At 32.1% G+C, this 17,444-nt stretch overlaps 3 protein-coding genes across 3 annotated transcripts; 2 read left to right on the top strand and 1 right to left on the bottom strand.

The window, feature by feature from the left end:
- Nucleotides 1-8,598: 8,598 nt before the first annotated feature.
- LOC112734022 (serine/threonine-protein phosphatase 7 long form homolog) lies at nt 8,599-11,833 on the top strand. Its single transcript, XM_029291598.2, has 2 exons — nt 8,599-10,883; nt 11,216-11,833. The coding sequence occupies exon 1, from the start codon at nt 8,688-8,690 to the stop codon at nt 9,654-9,656; it is 969 nt and encodes a 322-aa protein (XP_029147431.2). The 5' UTR covers nt 8,599-8,687; the 3' UTR covers nt 9,657-10,883; nt 11,216-11,833.
- LOC140172941 (uncharacterized) lies at nt 10,016-11,833 on the top strand. The gene is made up of 2 exons (XM_072211869.1): nt 10,016-10,567; nt 10,634-11,833. Exons 1-2 carry the CDS (start codon nt 10,016-10,018, stop codon nt 10,709-10,711), a joined length of 630 nt encoding a protein of 209 aa, XP_072067970.1. The 3' UTR covers nt 10,712-11,833.
- Nucleotides 11,834-12,718: 885 nt separating this feature from the next.
- LOC112738294 (uncharacterized) lies at nt 12,719-14,451 on the bottom strand. The gene is made up of 2 exons (XM_025788666.3): nt 14,133-14,451; nt 12,719-13,485 (listed from the first exon to the last, which is right to left on the bottom strand). The coding sequence occupies exons 1-2, from the start codon at nt 14,231-14,233 to the stop codon at nt 13,257-13,259; spliced, it is 330 nt and encodes a 109-aa protein (XP_025644451.1). The 5' UTR covers nt 14,234-14,451; the 3' UTR covers nt 12,719-13,256.
- Nucleotides 14,452-17,444: the final 2,993 nt, after the last annotated feature.

Raw genomic sequence — 17,444 nt, 5'->3', positions numbered from 1 at the left:
GAGTCCTTGCACCAATTTATTTTATTAATTGGGTCCCTACACTTTTTTTTTTTTATTTGGGTTTCTACACCAATTTTTTTTTTAGTTGGGTCCCTATACAATTAAGCCAATTACTACCAAGAGGGACCTAATTAAAAAAAAAATTTGATGCAAAGACCCAATTAAACGGAACAAAAGTATAGAAACCTAATTAAAAATTTTACGAAACTATAGGAACCAACAGAATAATTAAACCTTAATTATATATAAGTTAAAACACTTATAATTAACATTAAATTTGCTCGAACGTTAACAAAAAATAATTTAACCTTTCTATTAAACTTGCATTCATAAGTAATAAAATTATCCACTAAACTAATTTCTACTTAATTATCCTTATAACTAAGTTTCTTATCAACAATATCCTGACGAACATATTCATCTTATTTATAACAATACCCACTTACAAATATAATTAACAAATGAGTCTTTATCCTACACACATACACATACATAAATAAAATGGCCATAATTAATTATATTTTAACACAGAACTTAATTAATAATTATCTCCAATAACTTAATTATTTAGATTATGACAATAATTAGTTTAAATTACTATATATTTTATTACAAGTATAATCTATACATTAAACCAAAAATTTTAATTTATATTTGCATATAATTTAAAATAATTAATCAAATTATTCACAAACTAAGTTCTATTAATTTATTTATTAACATTGCTTAATTAATTCATTATGATGCTAACACTAAATAAAAACTACCAACAAATTAAAAAAAAGGTGTTATCAAGAATTTTAACCAACAAACTAAATTTAAATTACGCATTCTACTAATAAATACAATTAATAAATCGATAAAATAAATCTAATTATGTCATAACAAATATAATACTAATTATTGTTCACAACCAAATTATTATTATTGTTGTTGTTGTTGTTGTTGTTGTTGTTGTTGTTGTTGTTGTTGTTGTTGTTGTTTTAACGGTTGATTTTAATTAATATATATTATATATATTTTTTATAATTCAGATCAACGATTAAAATAACTGGTGCATCGGTACTTCCGGTACACTTGAAATGTTTCCAAACATATATATGCATGTAAAACTAACAATCATCTACATGGATTTTTTATTTAAATAAATAAATTAATTATAATAATTATCGAAATAAATAATTTAAAAAATATTTACCGAAATAAATATCCCTCTCTTATCTCGTTTAAATGAGATAATTTTGCATGTATAATACAACTAGTGTTAAACCCGTGCGATGCACGGGCTTATATTTAAATTTGATAAGTTAAATTAAAAATAATATTTTATAACCATATATTTTTTAAATTTAGTATAACACTATCATCGTCGTTATATAATAAACGTGTTAAATATGTTGTTTTATCTTTATTCAAAGTAAAATATAAATAGAAGTTTTACATTGTGCCAACCTCAATATTTAAGTTTTACATTCACGTTAATCAAACAATAAGAATTACAATAAATCAATGTTCAAATACAAAAATTATAATATATAACCATATCTTAGTTTGAATTTTAAAACTTGAACACTAAACGATAATTTTTTGTTTATAAAAAGCATAACAATAGTAAATAATAAAGTGCTGATATTGCTACTTCTTAAATTACCTGTATTCTCAGCAACATCGAATATGGCTGGGTATTCAATTTGCACAGAATCATCTAATATAGTCGTATTTTCAGTAATATCCTCAACTTCTTCAAAAATTTTTGAAAGATTTATAGTCAATTCCTTCAAGAATGTTTTTCTTTGTATCAGGTGTCTTTCTTTTTCATCTATGCACACTTCTTCTAATTCTTTAGTATCTAAATTTGAATTAGATGTACTTGCTCCTGTAATCATTAGAGATAATACATCAAGTACTTTATATTATAAAAAAAGAAAAATGAATATATGTTAAATGTTTGAATAAGATAAATTATGAATATATATTATGAAGATAGTATTAAAGATAAAAGAAGTAAAATTTTAGCTTTGTGATAATTACAATCTATCATGCTTATCTTACCATGTCTCTTTTGAAGTAGCATAGTCTTTCTATTCAGTCTTGCATCCCTTTGCAATCTAATTCGATTTGTGTACTCCAATAAATCTATAATAATTATTTAGCATATACCAAAGATTGTTTTTAATAGATCAATTGAAAAGTTAAATATTTGGTCTTTAAGTAATAAAAGCATATTAACATACGCTGGCTTTGTAACTGGTCGATATTGTTTGATGTTTGTTGAAGATGTTGTTGACTTGTCTGATGACATGGGCTATCATATGCTTCACGTGTGATACCCGAATTACTAATATCACTAATATTGGAACATCGTTCTTTTTCATCTACAGAGTGTAGATTAGTAGTTGGAGTCCTTGATCGATATGGTGTTGGGTTATTACCTAATAAGATAACTCGAGATATTAGTTTTGAACATATTTTCTGTTAAAGTTTATAATTGAATAAATAGTAGGAAAATCAAAATACATAAAGTGCATGTACATTTACATAAGCAAGTTCCAAAAAAATCATCCAAAAATAAATCTGTATTAATGCTATTTGTAATGTTCGACAACACCGATTGAAAATGCACACCATTGGAACTATCACTCGAATTTTCTATAATTTTTTCATAAACAAATTTAATAATATATTACGAAGACAATGTAAATTAATAATTTATTACTTGTCAATAGCTAAATAATATATAGAAAATATTGTATTTTATGGGTTTTCATTCGGCCAAAATACTCATGACATGTTAGTTATTTTGTATACCCAATAAAAATTAAATATATAGAACTGACATACTTAAAAATACCAAATAAAAAAATATATTATTCTAACCTAAAAACAAAAATGATAAAATAATTAATTTATTTTTTTATATGAAGTCTACCTTAAATTGTGCTTCGCTTTGTATTTTCTTTGTCTTTTAATATCAATTTTTTCTTCAATATAATCTTGCTTCTCTTTAGACTTCTTGCATCTTTCAATATATACCTAAAAATATTAAATAAATAATTTTTTTAACCAATTAAAAATATATATACATTATACATAATACATTTTTATTATCAAATTTTTTATATTATTAAAAAAAATAAAGTAGTACACATATGACAGCATTTATTTTTGGTATACATTTCCATCAAAATATAGACACAGGAGTACATGTATGGTGTTTGTTTACTGAAACAAAAATGATGAAAGACATAGTCATACATAAACACCCGTTAAAAACATGTATTTTGTGTCTCTCTAAAATGCTAAAACACTAATTTTTAACTTGAGACACTAATTTTTTACAATTTTTCTCATGTCTAACTTACCAAATAGAATATGAAATTAGTGTCTTCTTATGTCTATGTAAAATCGCACAGATTTTATTTTCAATGGCTGCTTTAATTTCTTTTTTATTCTCATTTATTTAGTTACATAAACTATATTTTACGAAAAATAATATATATTTTTTTACAAAAGTATCTTTTTTCAAATAAATATAAGTTTAATCTTACTATCAAAAAATTCAACTTATAGTTAAAAATTTTTTTTTCATTTCCTTAAATAAAGAGATTGAAAATAAATAACTAAGAGAGAAAAAGATGAAAGTACCTCTATTGTTGTGTTGAGATAATCTAAAAAATAACAATGTAAACGAAGTAAAAAGAAAAAAATTATAAATGTGACAAATAAAAAAATTTAAATTTAAAAATCAAAACGGTTAAGAAGCTACTTAATTAGGAATTAGTATTAGAATTTTAAATTTCAAATTTTTAAATAGAATTTCCAAATTAGCTAGTGCAAATTTAAAATTTTTAAATAAACTTTTTTAAGAATATAGGAATTTGTTAATTTAAAAATAATTTTTATTAGTTTCGTCATAAATAGTATCAATCCTATTATTTATCGATAAAAATAAATAAAATTAAATACAATCTAAAAATTAATAACCTTATAAATTACGTAAATTTAGAAAAAAATACTTAAAAAGAGAGAAAAAGATGAAAGTACTTCTACAATCTAAAAGATAATAATAAAAATTTATAAATGTGTCAAGTAAAAAAATTTAAATTTAAAAATCGAAATGGTTAAAAACTTAATTAGAAATTAGTATTAGAAATTCAAATTTAAAATTTTTAAATAGAATTTCCTAATTAGCTAGTATAAATTTTAAATTTTTAAATAAAATTTTCTAATCAAACGTCCATTGCCCATTAGGAATATAGAAATTTGTTAATTTAAAAATAATTTTTTTTAGTTTCATCATAAACAGTATTAACTTTATTATACTTTTTCTAAAATTTAAACAGTATTATATATTTTTTTAAATAGTATAAATAACTTCACATCTTAATAAGACTGATAATTCTATTTACTTTATTATAATTCTTTGTAATTAGCATAGTAGCTTATAAATTATATAAATTTTTTAAAAATATTCTCAAACCCAATTGCTTACTTAAAAATTCAAAAAAAAAATATTTGAATTTAAATTTAAAATTCTAAACATAATACTTTAATTAAAAATTATAATTAGATTTTTTTTTAAATAAGTACACATTAAAAATTAATAACTAACTTAATTATATCAACAATAATTCAAAGAAAAAATTTATAACTTTATGACATTAAATATTAAATTAAAAATCATCATAATATCAACGGTGAGAATCAAATTAAAAATAAAACCACAAGTAATAACCAAATAACTTCAATTTATATTTAAAAAAATTTTAAATTCCAAACATAAAAATCGAAAAGAACAAAAAGAAAAATAACTCAAGAAAAGACAATGTTTTCACCAAAACAAACATATGCTTGGCATTATTCTATTAGATAGACTCTAAAAGGGATTCCAAAACATGTGCATCCAAATTCTCAAGTTTCTTTCTCAATCTTGATCTTCTTGCAAGTTGAGGTATTTCCTTCCACCTTCGAATCTTCCGAGTCCGAGGATAGTCGCTTAGTTGGTATAATAGCATTTTCCAACAATTCGGATTCATCATTGGCCGCAACTTCGTTGGAATTCAAGCAACAAATTCTGTACAAAAACACCACATTATCAGTCATCTTCTTAACTTTATAAGAAGGTGAAAAATGTGGATTATCATATATGTGAACTTCAACGATGAAGAGAAAGATCTTATCAATTAGGTTGAGCAAAAGTGTAGGTGTATCCAATAGATTTCCTTTCTGTAGGGTATTACATAATATATTAATAATAAATAATATAAAAAGTACCAATAAAAATATCTTCACTAATGTTTTTAGAAATAAATATTGGTTAGATCTTACCAATAGGAGTGGATCAAGTATCTCTACACAACTCTTTCTCAAAACTTGTTTTGCCTCTTTGTCAAAGACTACATTACATGCACAGTCAGAATCATCAATGACACCAAACTTTATTCGATACCTGCTTAAAAAAGAAAATAACATAAAAAAAAAGTTAAATATAGACTTATTCAATATCTAATCCAATATACATAGACTTTAATTTAAAAAAATAAATAAATAACCTTGAAGTCATGGATAAAAGGATATTAGTAGAAAACTCGTGTCTTCATCGAGTCAAACCATCTCAATTGAGTATGGCAATGGAGAATTTTTGTAACTTGATAGTGTTCATAACCGTATCACTCGTATACGTACACACAAATTGTCGATGGTAGGATTGATGTCAGCAATTTTGTGAATTGGAACAAGTAGGGAGATTTTGGATATATGTAAAGAAAGGGATTGATGTACTTTAAATTGTGGTGCTTTACATCTCTCATAACTTATCCTTTTATAGTTGCATCATAACTAAAATTTTTTAAATTTGGCTGACTTTAATTTAAAATTTAAAAAATAACAAACTAAGTAAAACAACCCAAACTTAAAATTTGAAAATAACAACCTAAACAAATAATAATTTAAAAATTCTAAACTAACGTAAATCTTTATTTATAGTAATAGTAATATTAGTATGTAACAACCGAAGAATAATTAACGTAATTTTTTTTAAAACTCTAAATTTCTTTAAAAGAATTTATGTAGCTGCAATTTAAAAAAAAATCAATAAAATTTTTAAAAATAATGCTAAAAAGAATTAACAAATTTTTAAAAAATAGTGTTAAAATATAAAAAAGAACAATCTAAGTAAAATCTAAATAAAATTTAAAAAATAACAACTTAAATAAAATAATTTGAAATCTAAAAAATAACAGCTTAAGTAAAACAACCCAAACAAATAAAACAATTTAAAATTTAAAAAATAACAACCTAAGTAAAACAACCAAACTTAAAATTTGAAAATAACAACCTAAGTAAATAATAATTTATAATTTATAAATATAAATCTAAAAATTTCTAGTGACGACACGTAAGCAAATAAACTCTCATACTCAACGTATGAGCGCCACGTCAGCAAATGAGCTTCCCATTTATATACTATAAAGATAAAGATTAGATGCGAAACGTGTATATCTTGTAAACGAGATATACATATATCTTTATCTCGTTTACACGAGATATATGTATTTTTTTTTAAAAAAATTAAAAATATTAATATTATCAATAATCAAAATTTTTAGCATGCAATTAATACATAAAAAAATTGGTAGAAGAGATTAAAATAGATATGTTTGATCAATTGGTATTAAAAAAGGTTGATGGGACAGTGGGATTAAAATGGAAACGGTTATCTCCCACTATCCACGTGAGAGATAACCGTTTCAATTCTTTCTCCACTAATCTCCTGACAATTGGTAAAAACGGTTATTTTTATTTTTCAAATTTAAATAAATCTAATTAGATCATAATTTAATTTAAAGTTTTTTAAAATGGATATGTTTGATCAATTAGTACTCAAAAAGAGTACATAAAATTATGATCTAATTAGATTGATTTAAATTTGAAAAATAAAAATAACCGTTTGCCAATTGTCAGGAGAGATTGATAGGAATAGTAGGAAGAGAATTGAAACGATTATGTTATCTTCCACTATCCAAATTAAATTATGATTCAATTGGATTGATTTAAATTTAAAAAATAAAAATAACCGTTTACCAATTAACAAGAGACATTGATAAAATATTGGGGAGAAAATTGAAACGGTTATTTCTCATGTGAATAGTGAGAGATAACCGTTTTCATCTACATAATGTTATATTATTATTTTTATATTTAGATTAAAAAAATAAAAAAAATACTTATATAATTAATTTAACTAAAATAATTAACAATATAAAATTTAAAATGATCAACTTCTTTAATATTTTTTTTAGTCATTATGATTGATTTTTTGGATTAGTAAAGTATGTGTTTTGGAAGTAGGACTGCAGAGGGAAAAAAAGTGATGTTCAGAGGAACGAATAAAGAGAGAAAAAAAAGAGAAGCATACTGTGGAGTGTGGACTACTCCCTCGCTGTTCGATTTTCATTGCTTCATCTCTGTTCGTTGGATTGAAAGGGGTTCAACTCAGATTTGGCACCACTTTAATTACCGTTCAATCTTTTTTAAGGTAGAAATTCAGATGTAATTGATTTTACGTGAAGTTGATAGTTGAGAGTCGTTAGATAATTTAACTGATTTAATTAAATTTTCATCCAATGACTCCCTTCTTTCATTCAAGCTGGTTATTTGATGGTCTCCTCAAATCTCAAATCTAAGGGTCTGAATTGGTGAAAAACTGATTCTCTAATTTGTGGCACTAGATTTGTCTTCTGTGGTCATCAACAACCGTCTACATCTATGAATAACACACTATCAATAATGGTAGAAAATATTATCTAATTTTTAATACTAAAATTAAAAAATGACAAAATTATCCTTCCAAAAAAAATATTCTCTTAAAAAAGATAAAAGCAATAATTCAAAAAATATATTTTAAATGAAAAAATTATAAATGGACCTCCGATTTCCTCCTGCATGTTTGAATTGGGAAAAAGTCTTGGAAAGAGACAAAATTGAGAGATATTTTAAGGAAAGCTTCTTTGAGAAGGAAGCCTCTCAATTCATTGAATACTAAAATGCTAGTACTAGTGTACATTTAAATACGTATCCATTTAAACACATCGAATTAAGAAGAGAAAGAATAAATACATGACTAATAAATAAAATCTACAATCTACAGCTAAATTTAACAATGATAAAACTAAGGTCTAAACTCTAATTTGCTCTCATGAGCAAATGATATCTTTTAAAATAACATAGCCATGTGATATTAATCCATCTTTCTTGAACGGTTACCAACTGGTAATGGTAATTACCACCATTACCAACGCCGAGTTTTTGTTTATTTTCGTGAGATGGATTTTTATAACAAATTAATTAAAGTATAAAAAAGAAACTAAGAAAAAACAGAAAAAAAAAAAAGAAAAGAAAAGAATACCAAGGGACCGAAGAGGCGAAGAATACCAATGGACACTGCATTTTTCATTAAAAAATTAAAAAAAATAAAAGGTAAATTCAATTCTTGTTATTTCTCCCTCTCACTAGAGCGACTCTCTTTGCAACACTGCTTACACACACACCGCGTGCTGAAGAAGTTAAAACAAGCACCATTTTCAGAAACACAAGATCAGTGGCAAAATTATACACATTTTCACACACCTGATGAAACAAAGCACTTAATTTGAGTTGAGTCTTGAGTCAGAGTCAGAGTCATATCTATGATGGATGAAGAAGCAGCATTGCAGAGGATCATGGTGGTAAGAGAAGCCTTCATGGTTTCACCAGCTGGAGATAGCAAACCAACTCTGAGAAATGCCCGTTTTTTGAATCCCGTCATTTCTTCGGATGCAAAATCCACTCATCATCATGTTTCGGATTCTAATTCTAAGGCTCTTTCATCTTCTTTCTCCGCTGTTCCACCAGTTTTCGAACCCAATAACTGGCCTATGAAAATTGAAACCCTATGGTGGCGTTCCCCACCGAAAAAATGGGTTCATTGGTTGGATACCCTTTCTCCAAAATATGCTTCAATGTGGAAGAAAGTTGGCATCCTTGATGCTCTAATGAGCACAAAGTGTAACATACTCAAAACAAACTCATCAATGGAGCTTTGTGTTGGGGTTGCTGAGAAATGGTGTCCTGAGACCAACACTTTTGTGTTTCCATGGGGTGAAGCTACAATCACCTTGGAGGACCTCATGGTTTTGGGGGGTTACCCTGTTATTGGTGGCCCTGTTTTTACTGTTCTTAAGGACGAGGAAATGAAGCATTTTGAAGAGAAATTGATTTCCGGAAGAAGAGAAGCTGGAAGGAGCAAACAGAAGAAAGCTTCCATGTCTGCTTGGATGGATGTTTTCATGGATAGTGGGAAGGAGATTGAACATGAAGCGTTTCTTGTTGCTTGGTTATCAACTTTTATTTTTCCTAATGGAGAGTTGATATCAAAGAGCGTGTACCCTATAGCTATTCAACTAGCTAGAGGGGTTTCGATTGCGTTGGCGCCGGCGGTTCTGGCGAATATTTACAGGGACTTGGACTTGTTGAAGAAAGCAATTGTTGGAGTGAAAGAAAACAAGGTTGTCGAGAAGGATGTAAAATTACAAGTTACCCTCCGATCACCGTTTCATTTGGTTCAGGTTTGGGTGTGGGAGAGGTTCAAGAACTTGCAGCCGCCGAATCGAAGGTGATCAAAAGTGGAGAACCTATAGTCACAAGGTGGCATGAGGTTAAGCCTGCGAAATTGGAGAATGTGAGAGCGGCATTGAACTCATCCGTGGATCATTTTCTTTGGAGGCCATATGCAAGGCTTGCTAGTGGTAAGTACAAAGTTTTCTATCCTGAGCATGAGAAATGGATACAATTAGGCAAAGATTCAGATTCGGTTAAAGAGCTTGAATCTTATGCTAGTTGTTTGAGAGTCTCGGAGCTAGTTGGGTTTGGTTCTGATAGCATAGTAAAGCAGTACCTCCCGAATCGCGTCGCTTTGCAGTTTGGATTGGATCAGGATATACCGGCTTGTGTGCAAAGATTAGATGAGAGTGAAGCTATGGCATGGGAAAATTATTGCAGGCCTATATCTGAAAGAAAAATGTACTTTCCTTCTCGGTTGTTTGAGGCAGATGTTACTTCAGGGTATGCAGAGTGGTGGAAGAATTCAGTGTTGTGCAATGTCGATCCTGCTATTCATAATGCACAGCACAAAAAACGAGCAGGATTTTCGAATATCGCGGCTCTGCTAAATAAAGCAAAAAGAAAAACCATTGATGCTGAAATTCCTGATGTTCCTCCAGGTTTTGCTCCTAAAGATGACAGAAAAGAAGCAGCACATAAGGTTCTGAATGCTGCCAATTCCTCTGAGGATTGTGGTGCTACTACTCGCCATCCGGGGAAAGTAACAAGTGACGAAGAAGGTAAGAATTTGTCGAGCTCTGCAGCCTCTACTGCAGACTATGGAGCTGCAGGAGAGCCATTGCAACAGAAGCAGAAAGTTGTGATTATTGTGGATGATGACAGTGAGAGTGAACCTTCAATGGTGGCTATGGAGGAGGATTTCTCAGGTGAAAATGGGACCAGAGAACAAGAGATGTCTTCGGAGAAGGTAAACCATTCCGGTAATGAAGGTGAAGGTCATGGTTATTCATCTGATTTGCACATAATGGTACAGGTTGAAGAAAGAATCAGAAGACTAGAGAATCAGCTTGCAACAGTGTATAAAACTAAGAAGATTAGGCAGAGAAAATGATTACCCTTTTGAAATGGATCGACTTGCTCAATACATGGAACCTGATGATAAATTATAATGCACCTAGGAGCAGCTTGTGGCCACCATTGAAGAGCCCTAGCGGAAGCCCATGCCTTGTCGCCGCTGCCAGGACCACCACAACCTCGTTGTCGTCAAACCCACCGCGAACAAGGTCAGTCGCCGTCGAACCTTCGTCTTCATAGCCATTGTGTTCGTGTCGTTCTTCAGTTCGTGGTCTCCTCTTCAATCCTCTCTTAGCTTCTCTTCTATTCTCTTCTCTGTTCGCTTTTGTGTTGTTGTTAATGGGTTCTCTTCTCCTCTAGTACATGGGTTCCCTTTGGTAGCTCGTCTTCTCTGGGTGTTTATCTTTTTGTTGCAGTTTTACGTGAACTTGTTTGCCGTTGTATGGATTTCTAACTACAGAATTTGTCTTCTCTGGATGTATGAATTTATACTATCAGTGTGATTAACTACTTGCATGACTAATTACTCGCGTTTATGCAGAATTTGTATTTGCAGTAAGATTGTCTTCCCCTGTTGACTTGGCTACTCTTGCAAAGAGGCTCAATCCAATAGCAAAAACAAGGCGTGAAGAGAAGAAGAATTATAATAAGAAGAACAAGAAGATGAAAAATAACACTCTCAATGGAAAAATTAGTACTACTAATAGTACTAGTGAATTTTCGAGCGGCGTTGGTGAATTTAGTAGTGTTTGGAGTATGTCTTCGCCTTGTCGGAGCCCTGCAAGAATTGGTGTGGCTGAGCAAGTTGCTATGGCCATGACATATGGAGGGAGGAGTCCTTGTAGGTGGAAACCAATCTTGGACACTATCAGAGAGAAGTCATTCAATCGGCAAAGCGAATCGGAGTTATTGAATGAAGCTAAAGCTGATGATTGACATGGCCTTTTGTATTAAGGTTTTGTGGTATGATCAAGATGTGTTTTATTTGTGAAATATTGTTTTATTTTTTCTGATCTTTTTGGTGTATTAGAGGAATGGACAGAACAGAACCATTATAGTAGTCAAGAAATTTTGTGTGTCTGATTTTCTCGCATGATGTATCTATCAGTTCATAAAGACATGGTCCAAATGAAAAGCATTGAATTAATTTTTATCTCAACTTCTGGTTTCTTAGTAAAATTAATGGATCAAACATATCGAGATCAATTCGTGCTTCTGCAATCTGCAAGTTTCTTTTGATATGATTTGTTGGAAATTTTAAGCCCAATATATATGACAAAGTACAATTTATAATTGTTTTTTTAGCAACTAATATAATATTATTGTAGATCAAATGAATGGAAAAAACAATTGAATTCAATATTTTGTTTTAGCACACTAGTTGTAACTTGTATCTCAAACATATTGTCCCAGCCCCCTTCTTTGGGTGTCATTCATCCAGGGACAGAAATGAAAGGAATGGTGGAAACAGGAAAGACCATTGGGAGTAAACAATGTGGAACTCTAGAATTTATGGGGTTTTGTTTACTGTGTTTTTTTGTTTTTCAGTAAACCTCTAATCTTGTTAATAATAAAAAAAAATTGGCAGACAGCATAGTTCCTTAGGTCCTGAAAAGGCAATTTCTATTACCATTCAGAAAATGACGGTGATAAATTAGTCTTATAGTAAAAAACCTGTAATATATATGATTTTTGAAATGAAAAGAGACGAACTTGTCCAATAAAGGAATGCTGATAATATTGTTCATTTTGTGCGAAATTCGTGTCTGCTCTTTTGGATTGTGATTGGTGAGGTGCTAAATTATTTTTAGTATTAGATGGCAAAAGTAATTAACTTCATGGTAAAGTAGAATCGGTATGATGATCAAGGAAATTGAACACGGTTTTCAGCATACAAGATTGTAAATTAAGGAACTTAGACACAATTTCTCTCTTGTTCCAAGCTGTGTATGCTTCAACATTAACCCTTTTATAGATGCAAAGCAAAGTATTCCCTTTGCTGAATGTTCAACAACATAAAATTTGAGTTGCTCACAATTTGAAATTATGTTGATACGTGGATCACAACGGTTCAATGAGCATGTCAATGACACATTCAAGAACTGAAGTGTGCATTATATTAAAGCAAATCACTCATTCAAGAACTGTTATAACAACTTCGGTTCCAAGAGATCTTCCATCAAATGTTTGGTTTCAAAGAAAAATGCTATAAGGCAACATCGTCATAAAAATACTTTTTGTGATGTACACATTCAGATCATGCTGGGACCATAGAATTATAATGCTCACCAAGTCCAAAAGCATACTTGTGGTAGGAGAGCATAACACTCAAACTCGATGAGGCAGTGCCATCCGCGGATTTATACTCCTTCCCCATCTCCACATCCGGGAAGGAGCCTGAAAATATCATAATATTCTTCTTCAACCAGGGAGTCAAGGCACCAACCTCTAATTGTCCTCCCCATAAAGCCGTGGACTCCACCTCTTTAGTTTTCAAATTTCTATGAGGTGATCCACCACCAGAGAGGAGGGCCAGCTGATCCTCAACGGCTCTATAGAGGCAGTGCCCATCAGGCTTTATTTCACAAACAGTTAAACCGAGAGGCATCAACTTGTAGTGTCACTCGGCTCTGCTTGGATTCTCTGCTCCCATCAGCCAGTGCTTTTGCATGTTCCTCTTTAAGATTAGCAGAAAGTCGAGTAACCTCGTCCTCCAGTTGCTTCTTCTTAGCTTTCTGTTCAGCCTTGCTACCTCTAGCTTCTGCCTTCTTCATTTCAATTTCTTTTTTCTGCAGTTGTGATATCTCTTTCCTGAAAGTACATAGTCATCGTGGAGAAATGTGTCACATGAGACGAGAACCAGAAAAACTAAAGTAATAAAACATATAGAGTCTAGAGTGAATGAAGTGATACTTTTTGTAATTATATTTATCCCAGAAATAAGATCAGGTAGAAGTAGGAGACAGCTTCATAAGACATCTTAACCTAAACTAAAGAATAGACTAAAATGGAAGTTAACGAGAGCTCTGTATTGCAACTCAAACCTTAAAGCAGAAATTGATAAATTAAAACCAAAGTTATGGAGAGAAAATGCAACATACCAAGAGGAATTGTAGCCTAAGGGGGCATCGAAGTAACAAATTCAACTCACTGATGATATTTAGCAATAAAAAGATTTAGCTAAGTAATTATTTGAAAAGAACAGCAACAAATTCAAAATTCAGTATTGATAATCAGTAACAAATTCATCTCAATTATGATTTTCAGCAACATAAAAAACTAGCTCAGTGAATTTTCATCAACAAATTATTCAAGGTTCAGTGATAATCAGTAACAAATTCATGTCGGTGATTATTTTCAGAAACAAGGAGACTAATTCATTGATATTTTCAGCAATAAAGTCAAAGACAGCACCAAAATAGAAAAAGGGAAGAAAAGCGGAATTTGTTGGAACTCACCAAATCGGGACCAGCTTCTGGTTGCGCGAAGGAAGCTGACGGCGGGGAGGAAGCTGACGGCCAGAGTTACTGACGGCGAGGAGGAACCCCAGGACCTCCATGATGCTTCTGCCACCGGCGACAACAAGGGCAGGACAGGAGAGCGAGCGCGACTGAGTGCGAGACCGGAGACCGTGGGAAAGACCCGATCCGAGAGAACGACGACGAGCTTGAGTGCAACATCGGAGACAGCAAGAGACCGGAGCCGAGAGAGGGAGGGAGCTTCGGTGCGACAGCAGTGAGCATTGAGCAACAATGACAAAGATGAGAGAGCTCGAGCTTCAGTCTAATGACGTTGACGGAGGGAGGTGAGAGTTTAGGGGTTGCAAACGACGTGGATTTTTTAAATTGACAAAAAAAAAATGACCCGGTCCGAGTCATATAAATTGACTGAGTCGACCGGAGTTATTGAATTTATTATTGGTATAAAAAAATCGATTTTATTTTAATTTATTAAAAAATTAAAAAATAACTATTTCAATAATACGTCTAATAATTAGATGATATGTAAATGTTAAAAAAAAATATTTTAAGTGTCTTTATTAAAATTTACTTTTTGGAAGGCCCAACACTTACATTTTATGTGTGACCAATATTTTTTTAATTCCTTAAATGCAAAACGGTACCCACCTCTTGATTAAAATTTTTTGTTTAAAAATTTTCATGCATATAATGGCACAGCTATTCTGATATGTTAATTTTTTTAATTTAAAAAATCTGAAATGTCGATGACGTTTTAGCACTCGACATATTTTTAAAATATAATTATCGAAATACCATTGAGGTATTGTAAAAAAATTGAAAAAATTAATGACGTTTTGTGAAAACGGTAATAATATTTTGTGTTGGTAGAAATAAAAAAATATAAAATTAACTATAAAAAGAGTGTATATTAAGAAAATGAAAAAACTTACAAATAAATGTGATGAGTGTATAAAATAAAAGATTATGTTAGTTTAAAAATATGGCGACTACTCTAATGAAGTCATCAAAAATAATTTCTGCTGAATTTGAAACTGGACTACTGGATAATGTTTTGGAATTTAAGATTTTATGGATATGTGTCTTTTTTGGTGGACTAGAAATTAAAGTTGGTGCATCATAATTTTTCTATTTTGATTTGATAGTTAAATGAATCAGGTTGAACCGATATAAAAATAAGTCCGTTTATGACAACAATTAAATTTAATTTTAATTATTTTTATTAATTATGAGCTGATATATCTCATTGCCGCCTTCTCTCTGATCGAGCCATTTCCAAATCCCTTAATCCCGTTCTCCTTCTTTTGAGTCATCAAGTTTCAAAATCCTCAATCCCACCCTCCCTCACTCCCTTCTTTGAGCTATCAAGGGTTAAGAATTTCAGAAGGACAGGATAAAAATTTTGTTGGAATTTCTTGTAATGATTTTTCGAAAGAAATAATGGAAGTCGTGTTTCTGCAGTAAGAGGTAAGTTCAGTGATGATTTTGAATGAGCCCAATATTTCACTAATTTATGTCCCTTCTACCACTAAATTTCTTATGGTCCTCTATTGAAGGAGGTATAATCACGGTGTAAATCTCGTCACCACTGGCACTCTGCCCTCCACAGCGTGGTTCTCTTCTATAGCCGTTGCCGCATCTTTCATCAGGTAAGCATCCACGAACCACTAGCATTTTACTCTATATTCACTTTCTTCCAACAAAAATGAAGTAATGAATCTCTATATTTTTTATTTTTTCCTGTTCTAATTGTTGTTGTGTTCTTAGTTTGGTTGATAATTGGTAATTTATAATTTGTAATTGTAATTGCTAAATGGCCCGATCCTGGGCAGTGTTCAGTTCCTTAGAGAGAAAAAGGTCACACTCCACCAACCTATTGATCTCGGAGGCATTCTCCTCCGCTTTCTTCTCTCTCTCGTTAAGCTGGGTCTTACGGGACTCCTCCCGGGTTTTCAACTCAGCGATGTCTTTCTGAGAGGTACAAAGTTTTCCCTCCAGAGCCTGACACTGAGGCAGAACGGGCTCCACCTTCCGAGCAATAGCTGCGGCTCGGAGGAGACTACGATAAGTCCACCTCGCCTGAACGGCAAGGTCCTCCTCTTGAAAGAATCCCTCAGTCCCCAGGAGAAGCTGAGAATCAATAAAATGACCAACATCAAAGTTCTTCTCCATCACTGTCAAAGTCTTCCCAGCAGGACCCTTTCGTTTCTTGGGGTTAGGCACAATGATCAGGTCGGGGTCAGCCTCAGGACCAATCTCCTGCTCTTGAATCGGCTCCTCCACGGCCACATGCTCCGGAGGGTGCTCGTCTTGGGTGTTACCAAAAGGCTAGGAATCACCTTGATCCTCTGCAACAGCCCGACCACTCCCTTCACCGACGACGTCGAGACCCGGGATATCTGAATGAGTCGCCGAAGAGTCGTCGTCGTCGCTTGCACTAAGGAAGTGGGCCATCAGCTCCACCATGGTATTCTTCTCGTCAGCCATAGAAACTACAAGGAAAACGGAAGTAAAGAAACCAGGAACCAAGTTATCAATGAGAAGCTCCAAAGGAAACGAAAAGGAAAGATTAATCGAAAGAAGGGGGAATAACCTACCAATGTGGGCCCGGCCGATTTCCCGATCACCCAGTAACAAATGAGCATTAAGGTTTCGAGGACCAAAGATTGCCAACAAGATGTCGGCTATCCGGCGGTCCTCCTCATGTAATCCATCATAAGTCACCTTTATTAAGTAGTCAGAGCCAACTCCAAAGCTCCAATAGGTCGGGATCCGCCTCTCTCCTTCCAGGGTCAGCCAGAACGGATGGTAACCTTGAACCGGCCTAACCTTAAAGAAGGTGTTTTTTAAGCCGTGGAAGGAGTCCTCGAAAAGTCCAAAGATCCTTTGGCCTTGCACGGCTCGGAAGGACATAGACGCTTTCTTCGTTCTACCCTCCCGGGAAGGGTTTGTTAATAAGAAGAGGTAGAGAAAAACGTTGATAGAAACTAGGAGCTCCAGATATTTGCACAAGCTCAAAGCAGCGGATTGCGGCCCAGCTGTTAGGGTGGAGTTGCGAAAGAGCAACATCGCAGCAATTCAACAAAGACATCACAAAGGGAGAAAAGGGAAGTCGGATGCACAGGGTAGTAAACATTGGTTTATAGACCCACAACCAATCAACTACCCGGGGGGTTGCCATGTTCTTATGACAAATACGCTCCCGATCGCTAGGGATGTAGGCCTGGTAGTTCGCATCCTCCAAACCTCCCCCACATAAGGAACCAAAATCCCGAAGTGTTTGGAGCTCCT

This window comes from Arachis hypogaea, chromosome 13 (assembly GCF_003086295.3).
Source record: "Arachis hypogaea cultivar Tifrunner chromosome 13, arahy.Tifrunner.gnm2.J5K5, whole genome shotgun sequence".
NCBI lineage: Eukaryota > Viridiplantae > Streptophyta > Magnoliopsida > Fabales > Fabaceae > Arachis > Arachis hypogaea.
This window is presented reverse-complemented; position numbering and strand designations above follow the sequence as displayed.